The sequence below is a fragment of the Hyposmocoma kahamanoa genome, unplaced genomic scaffold (genome assembly GCF_003589595.1).
Source record: "Hyposmocoma kahamanoa isolate Upper Pololo Valley unplaced genomic scaffold, ASM358959v1 93, whole genome shotgun sequence".
Taxonomy (NCBI): domain Eukaryota; kingdom Metazoa; phylum Arthropoda; class Insecta; order Lepidoptera; family Cosmopterigidae; genus Hyposmocoma; species Hyposmocoma kahamanoa.
The window spans coordinates 24226997-24240952 of NW_020654810.1; the positions used below are offsets into that span (position 1 = coordinate 24226997).

Sequence of the window (13956 nt, forward strand, 5' to 3'; positions counted from 1 at the left end):
AAATTTATTTTACCTATGGAATAAATAATCTTTGACTTTGACTTTGACTTTGACCACCCCATAGGTGGCAGCAGTACTCCAGACTGGACTTATGCATGGTACAGTTGAAGCATCTGTCCCGGTGTAAAGTATTATATTACCAAGGGTATGTAGTGATGTATTTGTCTGGTATATTATTTGTTTAATAACGTAAATCTATTTCAATCCTTATTCTTTAAAGCTTCGCGTCTTGTCTGCTATTCCCTAGTATTTAAAAGTCATCGACCCCAAAGTTATTAAGATACTTTCAAATAACAATGACCCAAAATCGTACAGTTTTTTCCTTAATCTGCCACAATATAACGTTCCAATTCACCACATTCCTTGCAAACAGTTTGACACACTCTCGTGAAAAAGCTTCAAACTTCGCAAACCGAGTTCATAAAAAGACATACGAAAAAATGAGACAGCAATATACAAGATGGTTCAGCCTTATGGAAGATTAGTGAGAATGAAAAAGATAGATGTGCTTTTGTGATTGTCTATTTAGGTGTCATTGGTTTGGATTACTTTTGCGTTTAAGATAAGCTCTTGTATTATGCGTTGTAAGGGATGTTTTTCATGGTTCATAATATTAGAAACGTTCATATTTGCAAAAGTTTTACTCAGTTATTGGAGCTTTAGGTCTCTTTTTATGTTTTCCGTAATTCAAGCTTACTTATGACGTTTTCTCTTTTTGTAACATAAGTGTGTTTTTTAATATATTTATGACTCTACTGCTTCTCAGTTATTTCTATTTTTTTTTATCAATCATGTGATCTGGTCTTGCATTAGAAAATTCACCTATTAAGATAAGTACATTTCCCGAATTTGTTCTACCGGGAAGTGAACCCGGAACCTTCTCTCTCACTGTAGGTCACCAAGATCGTTAAATCCCAAAATTTTATGAATCGTTTTTAAGTGGTAATAGTTATTTTTTCATAACATCTGGCAGTCGCAGTACCAGTCAGAGCTTAAAATCACAAAGATCTTAGAGGTACCGCCACTGTCGCCCGTCACTCTGAGACATAAGTTAACAAGTCCCATGTGCCTGTAATTTCACCAGTACCCTTACCCTTCAAAACCGGAATGCACTAATGGTCACATTACTGTTAGGCAGTAGAAATAGATAACATGACAGTACTTCCCTCTACGAACTCTTTCACAAGGAGTTCTCCTACTAATTTTTATTTGAATTTATTGAATAAAACTTGTATAATACAGTCAACATCTCATTAAGTTATACATTTTTGTTAGAATCTCCAGGGCAATGGAACTCACTGAGTAGCCTGGTGTGCTGCAGTCTGTACATCGAATTAATGCGTTCGTGTTTTTGAAAGAACACAAGGACATATAAGTATTAAGTAGTCGTTATGTTATGAATATCAGAGTTTATGGACTATAATGGACGACCTCGACTTCGGCGCACATATCTTAACTACATTGAGGATGTCCTTAAAAAGATCAGGGTAACAGCACTAAAAACTAACGGGCGTTTATGGAAACATTTGTGAAACATGTAAGTCAGTTGCGTAACTGGATGGAGAATATAATATAGAGAATATAATAGTATTTGCTGACCCCACTAGAAGACAAGCATTATACATTTAAAGCTACAAGTTTAGACTCACTGATAGAAATAGAACGCATACTTTCCGATATGGTGGGAAAATGACGGTGGATAAATGCCAAAGCAAAGAATCAAATATGAGAAGACCTGAATGTGGAAAATATGAAAGAGTGATCAACGGCCTGCTAAAACTATAATATATGGAGGGAATATTTGTGCACTTTTATGAGGTACATTCTGGTCAATTTCCGCCGGAAGTAAAAAATTTTCGAAATTCAAATAGACAAGATGGCCGCCATTTAAATTTCAAAGGCTCCCACCACGGAAACTATTAGAGATAGATAGGTGGTGCTGGAAGGAATATCATAGAAAAAAATCAAGACGGCGAATTCAAAATGGCGGTCAAAGAAAAACTTGCTTCGATCCGGCTGGAAATCGGCATGAATCTTTAGAAGTCCATAATCATAATTTGTAGTCAAAATTTTTGTTTCGTTATTTTTTAATATGGCTGCCAATACGTTTAATCCTGCTGAAAGAGACTTGCTCTGATTCGACTGAAAATATGCTTGCGGAAGCTTATAAGAGTACCGGATAAAAATAGTATCTACATATATGTCAACCTTAATAATACGGTGACGAATCAGAATTTTTGAGAGGATTGACTTTTCAAACTGCGCTGCTCACATAGCATGTGGTATTTCCTACAATGTTAGCTGCAAAGTTTACTAGTTTACTGTACTCACGTGTTGAGCTCGAGGTCCAGCCTAAACTTGTGGTTGAAAGCCTTGATGAGAAGCGACGTGCGGTGAAAGTGTTTGCCCGTCTGAAACAAACAAATAACTCCACTAAGTACTCTAGATTTAAATAGAAACATAATAAAATTATACTACAAAATTAGATTGTTTTTATAAATTATTTAAGATTTAAAAAAAGCCACCGTGCACAAACAAGTTGTACTTCTGGTGGTAAGTGACCGCATATCCAGAATAGTTACAGTTCCATTCAGAGTTTTAAATAAGAAAGATTTGAGAGACACTGCAACTACGCCTGTCACTCATAAAGTTGATAAGTCCGATATGCCTGTAGCGTTACCAGAACATAGTGCTTGGATGGCAGAAGAAGGTATGGTGGCATAACTTCCCTAGATGAAGTCTTTCCAACGGAACTTTACTGCCAGAATGACTTACGCTGTTGAGACATGGACACTAATAACAAGGCATTGTACTAAATAAGAACAGCATAAAGAGCTATGCAAAATATTCAGCATCAGACTCGTAGACCGAGATTCAAATTCCGAAATCTAAAGCCGTAACTGAAGACGTGGAAGCGAAGTAATGATGGATGGAGTAAAGTGATAACTGAATGATGATTGAGAAGTGGTTATAAAACCGTCGTTAAAGTTACTGGTCGTGGATTGGTGAGATTAACGCAAGATCGTCTTGGACGGCACAAATTATGGGAGGCCTACAGGTAGTCACTATACTTATTAATGTGGAATCGGCTAGAGGCGGCCAGAAGACGCCTTGTGTATGCAAGGAAAGAGAAAGCAAGTTCCTTTTCCTCTCGGACTACTAACGCGTCTTTTTCGTTTTTGTTACATGGACTTAAGAATTGCAATATATAAGTGACAGTGGGCGGGGCACATTCCCAACGCCTATCTGTTATAGACAAGAACAGACCAAACAGACAAAAACAGGCCAAAGGATTCTCGAGTGGCAATGCAGTGTAAGCATGACCGAGAAAGGTTGATGGAATCCATTGGTTGCAAGCAGCATTGGACTGGTCATTGTGGCGCTCTTTAGGATAGGCCTGAAACGGTTGTAACCCTAACTAGCCAGGTTCACAGCAATGAAATGGGAAACTTCCGGTCCACAAAATTTATTAAAGAAGTAAAGTTTAAAGAAAGGCCCTAAATGGGCCGACAAACTGAATTACAGGAATAGATACATGAAGGGTGTAAACTTATAAATTATTACACATGATTAGCTTATTAACAGCTCTGACTGTTGTGGCGGTCGAGCTGGGAGTGACCGTGGTACGAAAACAAAATGAGAAAGTGAAGGAAGATGGAACAATTCAAATTTAAAATTTAAATACAAGTAAAATAAAAAAAATTATAAGATACAATTGGAGAGAGGCGATACAAAGAGGTGAGATGACGGTGTAAGGAGGTCACACCGTCACAGGCCTAAGCCCAGCAGATGTCTATCGGCGGAAATTTTGATATGGACAGATTTTCTGACAGGTTTAGTGCGATTTTATGTCGATAAGTATGGCAGCTTCCATATTCATCAGTGGATAAACCCGGGCTGTATACAACGATGGGTAAGTATTAATAATCGTGTTGTCTCTGTTACGCAGAGATAACTAAAGAAGACAGTTTAAGCTTTCATGACATCGGTCCAACGATACATTTAGCGACGTCTTCGTCCAGGCCGACCCAGATAAACTCTCTTTATTTTCCGATCATCTCCAATTCTTTCAGAATACCGAACCAGTTGTGGCAATGCTTACCTCCTTCGTCGTCATTTTATCCTTTTATCATCCTGTTTTCCAGTTTTTGGTCACTTAATTTTCAATAGTTCTCGAATTCCTTTTTCCTTCACTATTACTACGTTTTATTATTACGTTTGTTCGATCAGTCGTGACTCTCATCAGATTTCTCGAAACGAGAGGTTGTGTACTGTTTGTCTGAAAAGTTCGGAATATCAAAGCCATAGATATCCGCTATGTCTTTCAAACGGTTCTTGATACGCCAAGATAAGTAAAGCTTCTATAAGGACGTCATCAGGGCTCAAGGATGAGAAAACCGAGATTATAAACTGCAATAGACCCAGCTGCCGTATAGTATACCCAGTGTACCCAGCTGTGGGTGAAGTAGGGCTGTGGATGATAATTAATTTGTCTAAATATTATTATTGTCCATGAGAATCTAATCTCTGTAAACTCGCTTATAAATTAGCGTAGGCAGATTTGGTTTAGATTTCGTGGGCAAGTGTTAATAATCGTGTCGCCTCTGTTACAATGAGCGAAATTAAAGAGGATAGTAATAACGGAAGTAAGATGATTATCCAGCCCCTACGCACATAAATTTAGTTTCCCATCAAAGCTTCAAAATAAACGCTATAGAACCAAATGGGAACCCGTAGTCTGATAAGGGCCAAATTAGCCCAAAAGGGTCGGACTCATATTTGCATAGGACTGAGAAAATGGGGTGAGTTGGGAAAAATTGGGGCAAACGTAGCTTGTTTGTAATCATAGGGGTTGAGAAGATTCTATCAGGGGTAGAAAAAAAAACAATGTTTGTTTAATGTGCAGCAGGATGATTTTCACTGATGCGTGCTAATGAGGCAAGATATTCTACTACGAGACAGTTTATATGTAGACTCTGGGACCTTTGGTCGAGGCTAACACCAACGCACATAATCACGCCTGCGAGACGAGTGCGGCTTTCTATTGAGACCGCTAGTTAACTTTTGACTAAGGAGGCGCGCTATGAAGTATTTATTAAAGTATACAGTTGTTATGAAAGCTGAAACTACTGAATAGCAATTAATATTAGTATGCCCACTGCACGCGCACTGCACGTGTGTAATCACATTTCACGCAAGGCAAGCAAGCCATGCGAGCCATTCGCAAACAGGCACCAGTTAGTGGCAAACCAGGGGATGAATGACTTTTGAGTTCGGTTTTTACTGCACTGATTATCTTATAACAAGAATCAAGATGTTTATTAACTCAAGTTTCTATAAAAACCCGAAAACATACGAGCACAAAATTGCTCTTAAAAGCTAGTAACGCCTTTGACAATTCATTGGAGCGAAGATTTGATTCCCTGTCTGATTATTTCTAAACACGGCGCGGTATAATTTGTTTGCTTCTTTTGCGCATGCGTTTTCTACCTCAATGGGTTTTTTTCACATGATTTCCTTCATTTTTAAATATTGATTTGTAGGATTGGCAAATATTGGTCTCTACAATTCCGCGAAGAGAGATGTTTAGGAGGAGGTAGTATATCTCGACGTACATGTCGCAGATTGGAGACCTCCTTATAATGCCAGGCCTTATAATGGAGTAGCGTAAGGGGTGTTATTTAATTAAAATTATAAAATGAATTTCACTAATTGAAAAAACCACATCCTAAAAAACATAAAGGTGGTAACGGCAGGCGAACATAAAAACACAAACGAACCCAAAGAACTACTTTAGAAATTGTAAAACTAGAGAGGGCAGCAAATTTAAGATTGGCAGAAATTGACGCTACGCCATTGATGCCAGGTTATTTTTAATAAGTTAAGGTAGTTTTGTTTTCAATTCGATCAAAACATCTATCAGTAATACAGTGTGAATTAAAATTAAAGCATTATGTTCAGAAAGTGCACAGCAAATTGTACTTAAATGTAGTTTATATTATAATACTATTGGATTCATAATGCGTAACTCAGTCTGTTTCTCAAGGCCATGAACTTTATGAATATTACATTGTGCATATGTTCGTAGTAAGTTGGTATATGCTTCCCAAATCTGGAGTCCGAGGTACCAAGTCTATATGGACAGAATTGAACGAGTCCAAAATAAATTTATTAAATTGTTATGCTAAAAATGTGTAAGTCTTATAATTCATGCGACTACTCACGTCTCTGTAAGGATCTGAATCTATTACGTCTGAATATTCGCCGAAAAATCTTTGATATTGCGTATATTCTAAACGTTATAAATGATAATGTTGACTGCTTTGACTTATTGGATGATATTTCGTTTATTGTACCTACTCGTTCTATGAGACACTATCACCCTAAGGCAGTTTCCTTAGCGAGGACTAACTATAGACAAAATAGTTTTCTATGTAGAGCTAGCATGAGCTTGGATAGTGTGCTGAGCAATCGTGACCTGGAAGTTGATATATTCAATTGTAATGTCGATGCGCTAAAGCGTAAACTCACGGACATTCTATTTACCTAACTTTATTTAACAATTAGCGCAGATATTGGGTTGATATATTTATGTAAGTGCATGTTCTTAAGAAATACAGTTTATTGTTCGTTTGTTTAATGCTCGTGTATGATTTGTCTGAAGCTATATGAAGGTGGAAAGCTGTATTATTGGCTTTATATTTATGTTCCTGTTTTTATGAAATGTAAAAAGCTATTGGTATTACTAAGTTTTATTGAAATCGGTTACCGGAAAGTGCGTGAATCTTAGTGGCGCTAGTTTGCCACGTTTGGAGGTGGAACATTTTCTTGTAATTTTAATGGGACCAATACTGAGATACCTCTTTCCAATAAAAAAGGAATCATCAAAATCGGTTCACAAATTGCCTTTATATTGAGTTATCGCCTAACACACATACAACAACAAATAAAATACAGTTGAATGAGAACCTCCTTTTTTTGAAGTCAACATCAACAACAACTTGGCAACATTTAACGAATTCCTTACGCCGATTGGTAAACACTTTCACGGTGCTAAGCGTGTATGTCATCGGTACGATAAGAAGCAAAATAAAACTTATTCAATAATACATATAAAGTTCATTGAATATCACAATGTTTTACTATCATGATATTAAATTATTTTTTGTGAAATTACTTGAATCGAACACCGAGCAGTTTTAGTAGCAGTAGACGTCCTTGTGAAAGCAGTTATATAATGTTAGCATTACTGCGTCCCGGTTTGGAAGAGTAAGTATGCTGGTGAAATTATAGACACATGGGACTTGCCAACTTACGTCTCAGGGTGACGGGCGCAGAGGCAGTATCCCTAAGATCATTGCGATTTACAGCTCTGAGTGGCTGACCACCACGAAAAACAAGTACCTTCGATCCAACTAGATTCAAACCAGCGTCTTCAGCGTACCGTGTCTGGCGCTTTCCCAACTGAGCTACGGAACAAACAAGCCTTACGAATTTGCCTTAAATTTATATGTAGATCACTAAATACTGCCGTCTACTAACGAAAACGCGGCTAGTGACAAATGGTCAAATATCCGTTTAAAGATAGAGCACAAAACTGTCCTTTAAAAACAGTTAAAATTAGTTGTATAGCTCAAATATCATTAAACAATTTCAATATTATAGAACAGCAGAATAGGTTATAAAGCATATTTTAATTTCGTCAAAACACAAGTGTCTCCGGGAAAATAACCGGAGTTCTAGTCGTTACGACAGGTTTTAATCCTCAAAGGAGGCAAATGGGTTCCTTTGTGAGCTCTCTATTTGCTCAAATGTGCAAAATTATTTCTGTGTACCGCTTGGAATATGTTTCTATTTATAGAGACTAAAAGATTATTTTGCTAAGCGAAAACCGTATTAGAAGATATTTCGTAGTTTATTTTTAAGATTTATCTGTGATGGTGCTATTGGAGTTCCGGAATAGCAGTTTAGTGTACCCACGGGGAAATAATAGGATATATTCTTGTCGTAACGAGGCTTTTTTGGCGTCTACTCGAATTTGGAACAATTAAATATATTTGCTCCGGAATCTTATTGTAAAAACGTATACAGTTCCCCATAAAAGAATTGTCTACTTTAGTTAAACGAAATTGTGGTACCACGAGTTTGGACTTAGTTCTAAGGTTAACGAGAGTAGACCCCTGGGGTCTAAACCTGGGGTTTAATCTGTCAAAGTGCATGTAAGTGAATGTTTAATATACCTTCAAATTTTGTATACCTAAAATGTTTGGCTGGATACAGTGAAATTATATTTATTTTCCAATAATAGCTTTTACACGTGATCTTACAAATAAAATAATTATGAATTGTTTGCTATTTAAAAGACGTCAGGCAAAAAACAAAGCATCATAAGTATATAAAAATTTCCAATTACACCGTCTACAAAAATAATTATGTAAATTACAATTTCATTGGAAGAAAATTCTCCTAAGCTGTAGAATTTATTATACACTCCATATTTACCCCAATTTAATATACCTTCCTCTCCCGTGCACAAGTTAGTTTTATTAAAATAGAAAATTAAAAAAAAAGGGAAAACGTGTGCCTTCCGCGTAGGATGCTCGGGTTTTAATAAAATTTTCTACAAAAATAAGCTTAATAAAAATTAGCTTTGACAATTACAAAAATATCTCTACCATCTTTTAAAACATTGATACGTCTATAGACAATAGACGTTTATAGACAATGTTATTCATGCAAAAACAAAATTCGAAAACGTTATTTTTAAACAGCAAGTTTTATATTGCAAATTACACGAATGTAATAAATGCCATGCCATGCCATACCAAAACATCCGCGTCATCATTCACTCATTACACGTCACATTGCTGGGCACTTGTCTTCTATAAACAGAGGATTTAGGCCAGATTTAGTCCGCCACAATGTACGTTGGGAACGTCACACGTTTTTCAAAGGTTGTGAACCGTCTCTGGTTTCCATACGTCAGTGATAGGTATTGCTACAAATGTACGTTACAGGTATTTGGTATCATAACTGAGTGTTATAACTGCCTCCGTCGCTGATCGGTTACCATGTGCAATTCCCGGGCCGGTAGAAATATTTGCATGGCCTACATTTATTTCTCTCGTGATTTTGGGTGTAATTTGTGATTGTTTATGTACAAGTCCATTGCACCTGCGATACAGGGTTTACCTAGTGAGGGCTACGAGTGTGAGCGTTATTATTATTTTATTATTACAAGGATTTGAACCGTCGACCTGTCAACCGAGAATCAACCACAGCCGTATGATATCAAAACAATAGATAGAAATCAGTGTCAGGCCTTTCGATGATGTAACTGAATACAATCAAGTTCAATTTCTATGTCCTTCATAGTCCTATGTACTTAAGTTATAGAATCATTAATGTGTTTGTTTTATTGCTAATTTATATTATCTTTTTTAAACGTAACAGTCATTATATACTAATGGTTTGCCTTACCTTCTCTCAACCAGAGAGCGATGGGTTTGAATCCAGGCTTGCACCTCTGACTTTTTCAGAATATAAGTGGACAATTGAATTCGAAATTTACCATGAGCTTTTCCGAAACGTGCAAAGCAATTTAACGATGTGTCCACACACAATCCGTTTTTTCGGGGAAGTATGCCACATTGCCTATTTTTGACGCCAAGCTGTAATGTCAGCATTACTGCATTCCGGTTTTGAATCATATGGGTGGTGGTGAAATTACATGGGACTTGTCAACTTATGTTTCAGGGTGACGGGCGCAGTGGCAGTGCCCATCAGATCTTTGCGATTTGAATCGCTGAGTGGTACTTCAACTGTTATGAACAGGCGTGTAGCTTACCTTCCGGCGCTCGACTTGTTCGTCCCAATACTTGGTAATATATGAAAAGTGGTAGAAGGCTTGTGCTCAGCAGTGGAACTACATTAATATATAGTTATTATGTTACGTGGAATGCACCAAAGGAGCTTCACCGCGTTCTTTGCTGTACGTCTGGCGCAACCCGGAGAACAATCGGTGAACACCTTATGCCGATTGGCATATTCTTTCACGATAATGGCAAGCATTATAGTGTACGCCATTGATACGATAAAAATAAGACGTTATGTTATTTTGTCAAATAAAGTATATAAAAGTTTTTGTTTCTTTAGAGAACTTTAATTTAATATGATAGTCACTACATTAGCGTGAAATTACTGGCGGTGACATGTCTACCACATTTTTAATAAAGTCAAAGGTAGCGGATGGATACTACCATAGTATTACGTATACATCTGTTATATTTTCATTAAATTAACACAATAAAGGCACCGCGCAGACGAACAAAAGAAAGGATAAAAGAAATGTCAATGTAAAATAGAGGCCAGGTGTTCCGAAAATGGGACATTTGAAAATTAGATCACGGGAGAAATTGTCTCGAATATTTTTTCACAGTAATTATAAAATTGTCTTTTTCCCGTTCAAAAAGAGAAAATTGATACCATTACTAACGGCGACTGGCTATTATTCTCAAATCATCTTTATTTCATAACTAAATTACACTTGAGATAGTCATATTGGTTAAACTCTACTGCTCATTCCTAAGGCAGGTTCCCTGTGAAGAATGCGCATGAACCTCCAGGGATTGCTCTTTATAAATAAACATTTGTACAAATTTATCATTCAGAATATTTGTAGGAAATGAAACTATTTTTCCGAATTTAAATCGCGTATATTTGTTTTTTCAAACAAACCGACGTTTCGGGCCCTTTACAGGTCCCATGGTCACGGTTGACTGAGCTGGTACAGTCTTCAACCACTTTTGTAGAATATTTATTTCAAACATCTTAGATCGAGACTACCTGTAAGAGCTACACGGGCTAACAAGCTTATTAAAACCTTTAATATAAAGTTTTCGTTTCACTATAGTTTTAAACCTCGTAAACGGCAAATTTTGAACATCAACCGGAATCTTATTATAGAAGCATATACTTTGTTCCTTGAATTTGTAACTATGTGAAGACGACTGACAAGAATAGCTAATTTCTTATTAATGTTATGTATGTCAATACTTTTCATGTAAAACTAATTCTTCTTAACATAAATGTAGTATTGTTGGGTTTAACTGCATTCATTATTATAATTTAGGAGATGGGTGTTGGGTATCTGATTGCGGGAATGAGAGAGAAGGAATGTGCAAGAGAGAAGGAGGATTTAAAATTAAAGAAGAGAAGACGAACGCGCGGGATTTTTTGTTTTATGGACGACGTACAAAGGCGTATGTGAGAGTAAATACAAGAATAAAGTAATAATTTTTCACATAACCCTTTTGTCATTGTTTAATCGCTTTAAACTTATCTATCAAAGACACCTTACGGTGTGATCGGGTTACAAATGTAGAAGATCTTAATAAGCTAAACAAAAATATGGAACTTATAAGCATCAATACGTATAAGAAGGTGTGGCATTTCGACGACGTCATGGGGAAACAATAAGTCCAAATAATTACTCCAGATATTCCGGACAAATATGCTGGAAAAAGCTCTGTTATAGAAGCTCTGCAACATCTAAAGTCAGGATTGCCGTAATATTATACGTATTACAATATATATTAAGTACTGTATATTAGATAACATCTCATAAATTATGTACAATGCTCAGATCCCAAAGTAAGTAACTAAAGCAGTTGTGTTATGGAAATCAGAAACAAGGATGGTACTACTAACACTCAAGCCCGAGACAATACAGAAACGTTAGTTTTATTCATTCGTTTGGCCAGGGATCAAACCCGGGGCCTTAGAGATGGCGACAACCATGAAAACCGGTGTGCAAGCCACTCGGCCACGGTTGTTAATGCTATTGTCTAACCTCTGAAAGGAGAGGATCCTCAAGAAAAAGTAACATATTTTGGTTAAGTACAATAAAACTCGTAATGAAATTTTCTTATCTGTGATTGTTTCTATACTGGCTAAAGTAGTAAAAAAATATTATATTTCCTCTTGGTGACTAACTAAGCAGCCCAAAATGGTCTTTATTTTCAAGGCGTTTTAGATAAAAATCCCGTGACCCGTATTTTCCGTAATTGATAAAATATAAGCTTCTGTTCATATTAATGATACAAAATTTCTGCGTAATTGGAAAAGGAAGTAGATTTGATGAAATACAACGTCTCAAAGGAAATATTTGTGTATTCTAGGTTTGTTTATTGTCGAAAAGAACTCTTACTTTATTAGCATGCTTTTGTGTAACAAAATGATTGTCTACATAGTGATTTTACGCCATTTTGGTAATATTAATAATAATAAATTTAAAAAATGGACGGACAGATAACATAGGAAGCAGCTGTGAACCAAAAGTCCAAATGCGTGAACCAACCATGAAGCTTTGAGCCTGTTGCGATGGAAAACCTGGTCTGGATCTGGATCTGGATGTCCGATGGTAAAATGGAGACGGGGAAAATGAGCTGATGAAGTTCTTGAGTTCACTGACCCAAATGTGTCCAGTACAAAACCAACGAAGTTTAGATACGAGCTTATCGTCGCTAATAATTCTCCTGTCTTTGTGTACAACCCTCTCGTTGATGTTTCGTAGAGCTATTGCACTAGTGAATGTACTACTCTATGCAAAATCGGACGTGTGATTTGTAAACTAAAAGCGGTCCAGGCGAGAATATCGCCTCACGGTATTAATGATGGCCCGCTGTTGGCTGCAGTTTGTGCTTTAGACTCAATATTAGCACCAAAGCTAACGTTTACGCTCAATATGATGTGAAGAAGATCCAGATTGTCGATAACAGGGAAAGATACACTTCAAAAAGGAAAGGATGAAATTGACTCCTTTTTGCGGAAAACGGTTAGGCCTGTGTTTTGGTGACGTTGAAATATATAAACAAATTATTCCAGGACGTAGTTAACTTGTAGCTCTAAATTAGTTTCGTTTTAAGCCACCCATCTGTGGTTGCTCGGGGATCAGGTGGTGTACAATGATTAACGGGCGTTTCAAGTTTATACAGTGGTTCGTTTTAAGTAACACAATACATGCGGAAACTTATTTATTTCAAACTTACAGCTACCATTACAAGTTGTATCTAATGCCATAGTGTAGACAACAGTTTTACTTAATGAATTTTAATTTAGATAATAGCAAACGTAACTACTTAATTATTAATAATTAATACGAACCGACGTCTTCTAGCAAACCATGCCAGACGCTATGCCAACTAAGCCACGGAACGAACCAGCGGATCTCATACATTTTTCTATGTGCTTGTTGTCGGATCTTTGTATTTAGTTTTCAAATACTTTGTGCCGTAGCGCCATCTATGTGAAATCTATGAAAGTATTTCGTTATCCAGATAGGTAACTTTACAGCTACCAGCCCTAGTTAGAGATGTCGCTATTAATTAAGCTACGGAACGAGCCGGCCGAATTGAAGGATTTTTTGTATTAATAATTATAACAAACTAGTGAAGTAATTTCGTAAAAAATAATTGAATATAAATTCAATACAAATTCACTTAATTATTATTATGGTAACACAAAACCCACAAATCCGCTTTTACAAAATTGCTCAATGAGCAACAGAATATCTCCACGAAAGTAGTGATAGATAATATTTACGCTTATAGGTTACGCAACGTTCGGGTAAAGGGAGCTTCTTTTAACAAGTTCGTGCGCGCTTACGGTAACGCGAACAAAGGAGGCTGTCGCCGCGGCCTCAAATATTGGTCCAGTATACACAGCCCTATCAACTGCAACACCGCTGACTTGGATACCCAGCCTCTCAATAGCACAAACATATACCTACCCAAAGTTAAGTCCCTTCTAATTTCCAATTTGTTATAACCCACCATGCCGAGCACAAACAAATTAGGATACATTAATGGGTAGAAAGGGTATACACCATACAGTTCAAGATACAGAAAACATGTTAACTTGTTCTATATATATATATATATATATATATATATATAT

At 36.7% G+C, this 13956-nt stretch overlaps 1 protein-coding gene across 1 annotated transcript in view; it reads right to left on the minus strand.

Moving 5' to 3' along the window:
- Nucleotides 1–13956, minus strand: part of LOC113237283 (disintegrin and metalloproteinase domain-containing protein 23-like) — an 889413-nt gene that overhangs the window by 401941 nt on the left and 473516 nt on the right. Inside the window, exon 6 of the mRNA XM_026473672.1 lies at nt 2332–2411. Coding sequence (XP_026329457.1) covers nt 2332–2411 — 80 coding nt within the window. The remainder of the gene's footprint in view (nt 1–2331; nt 2412–13956) is intronic.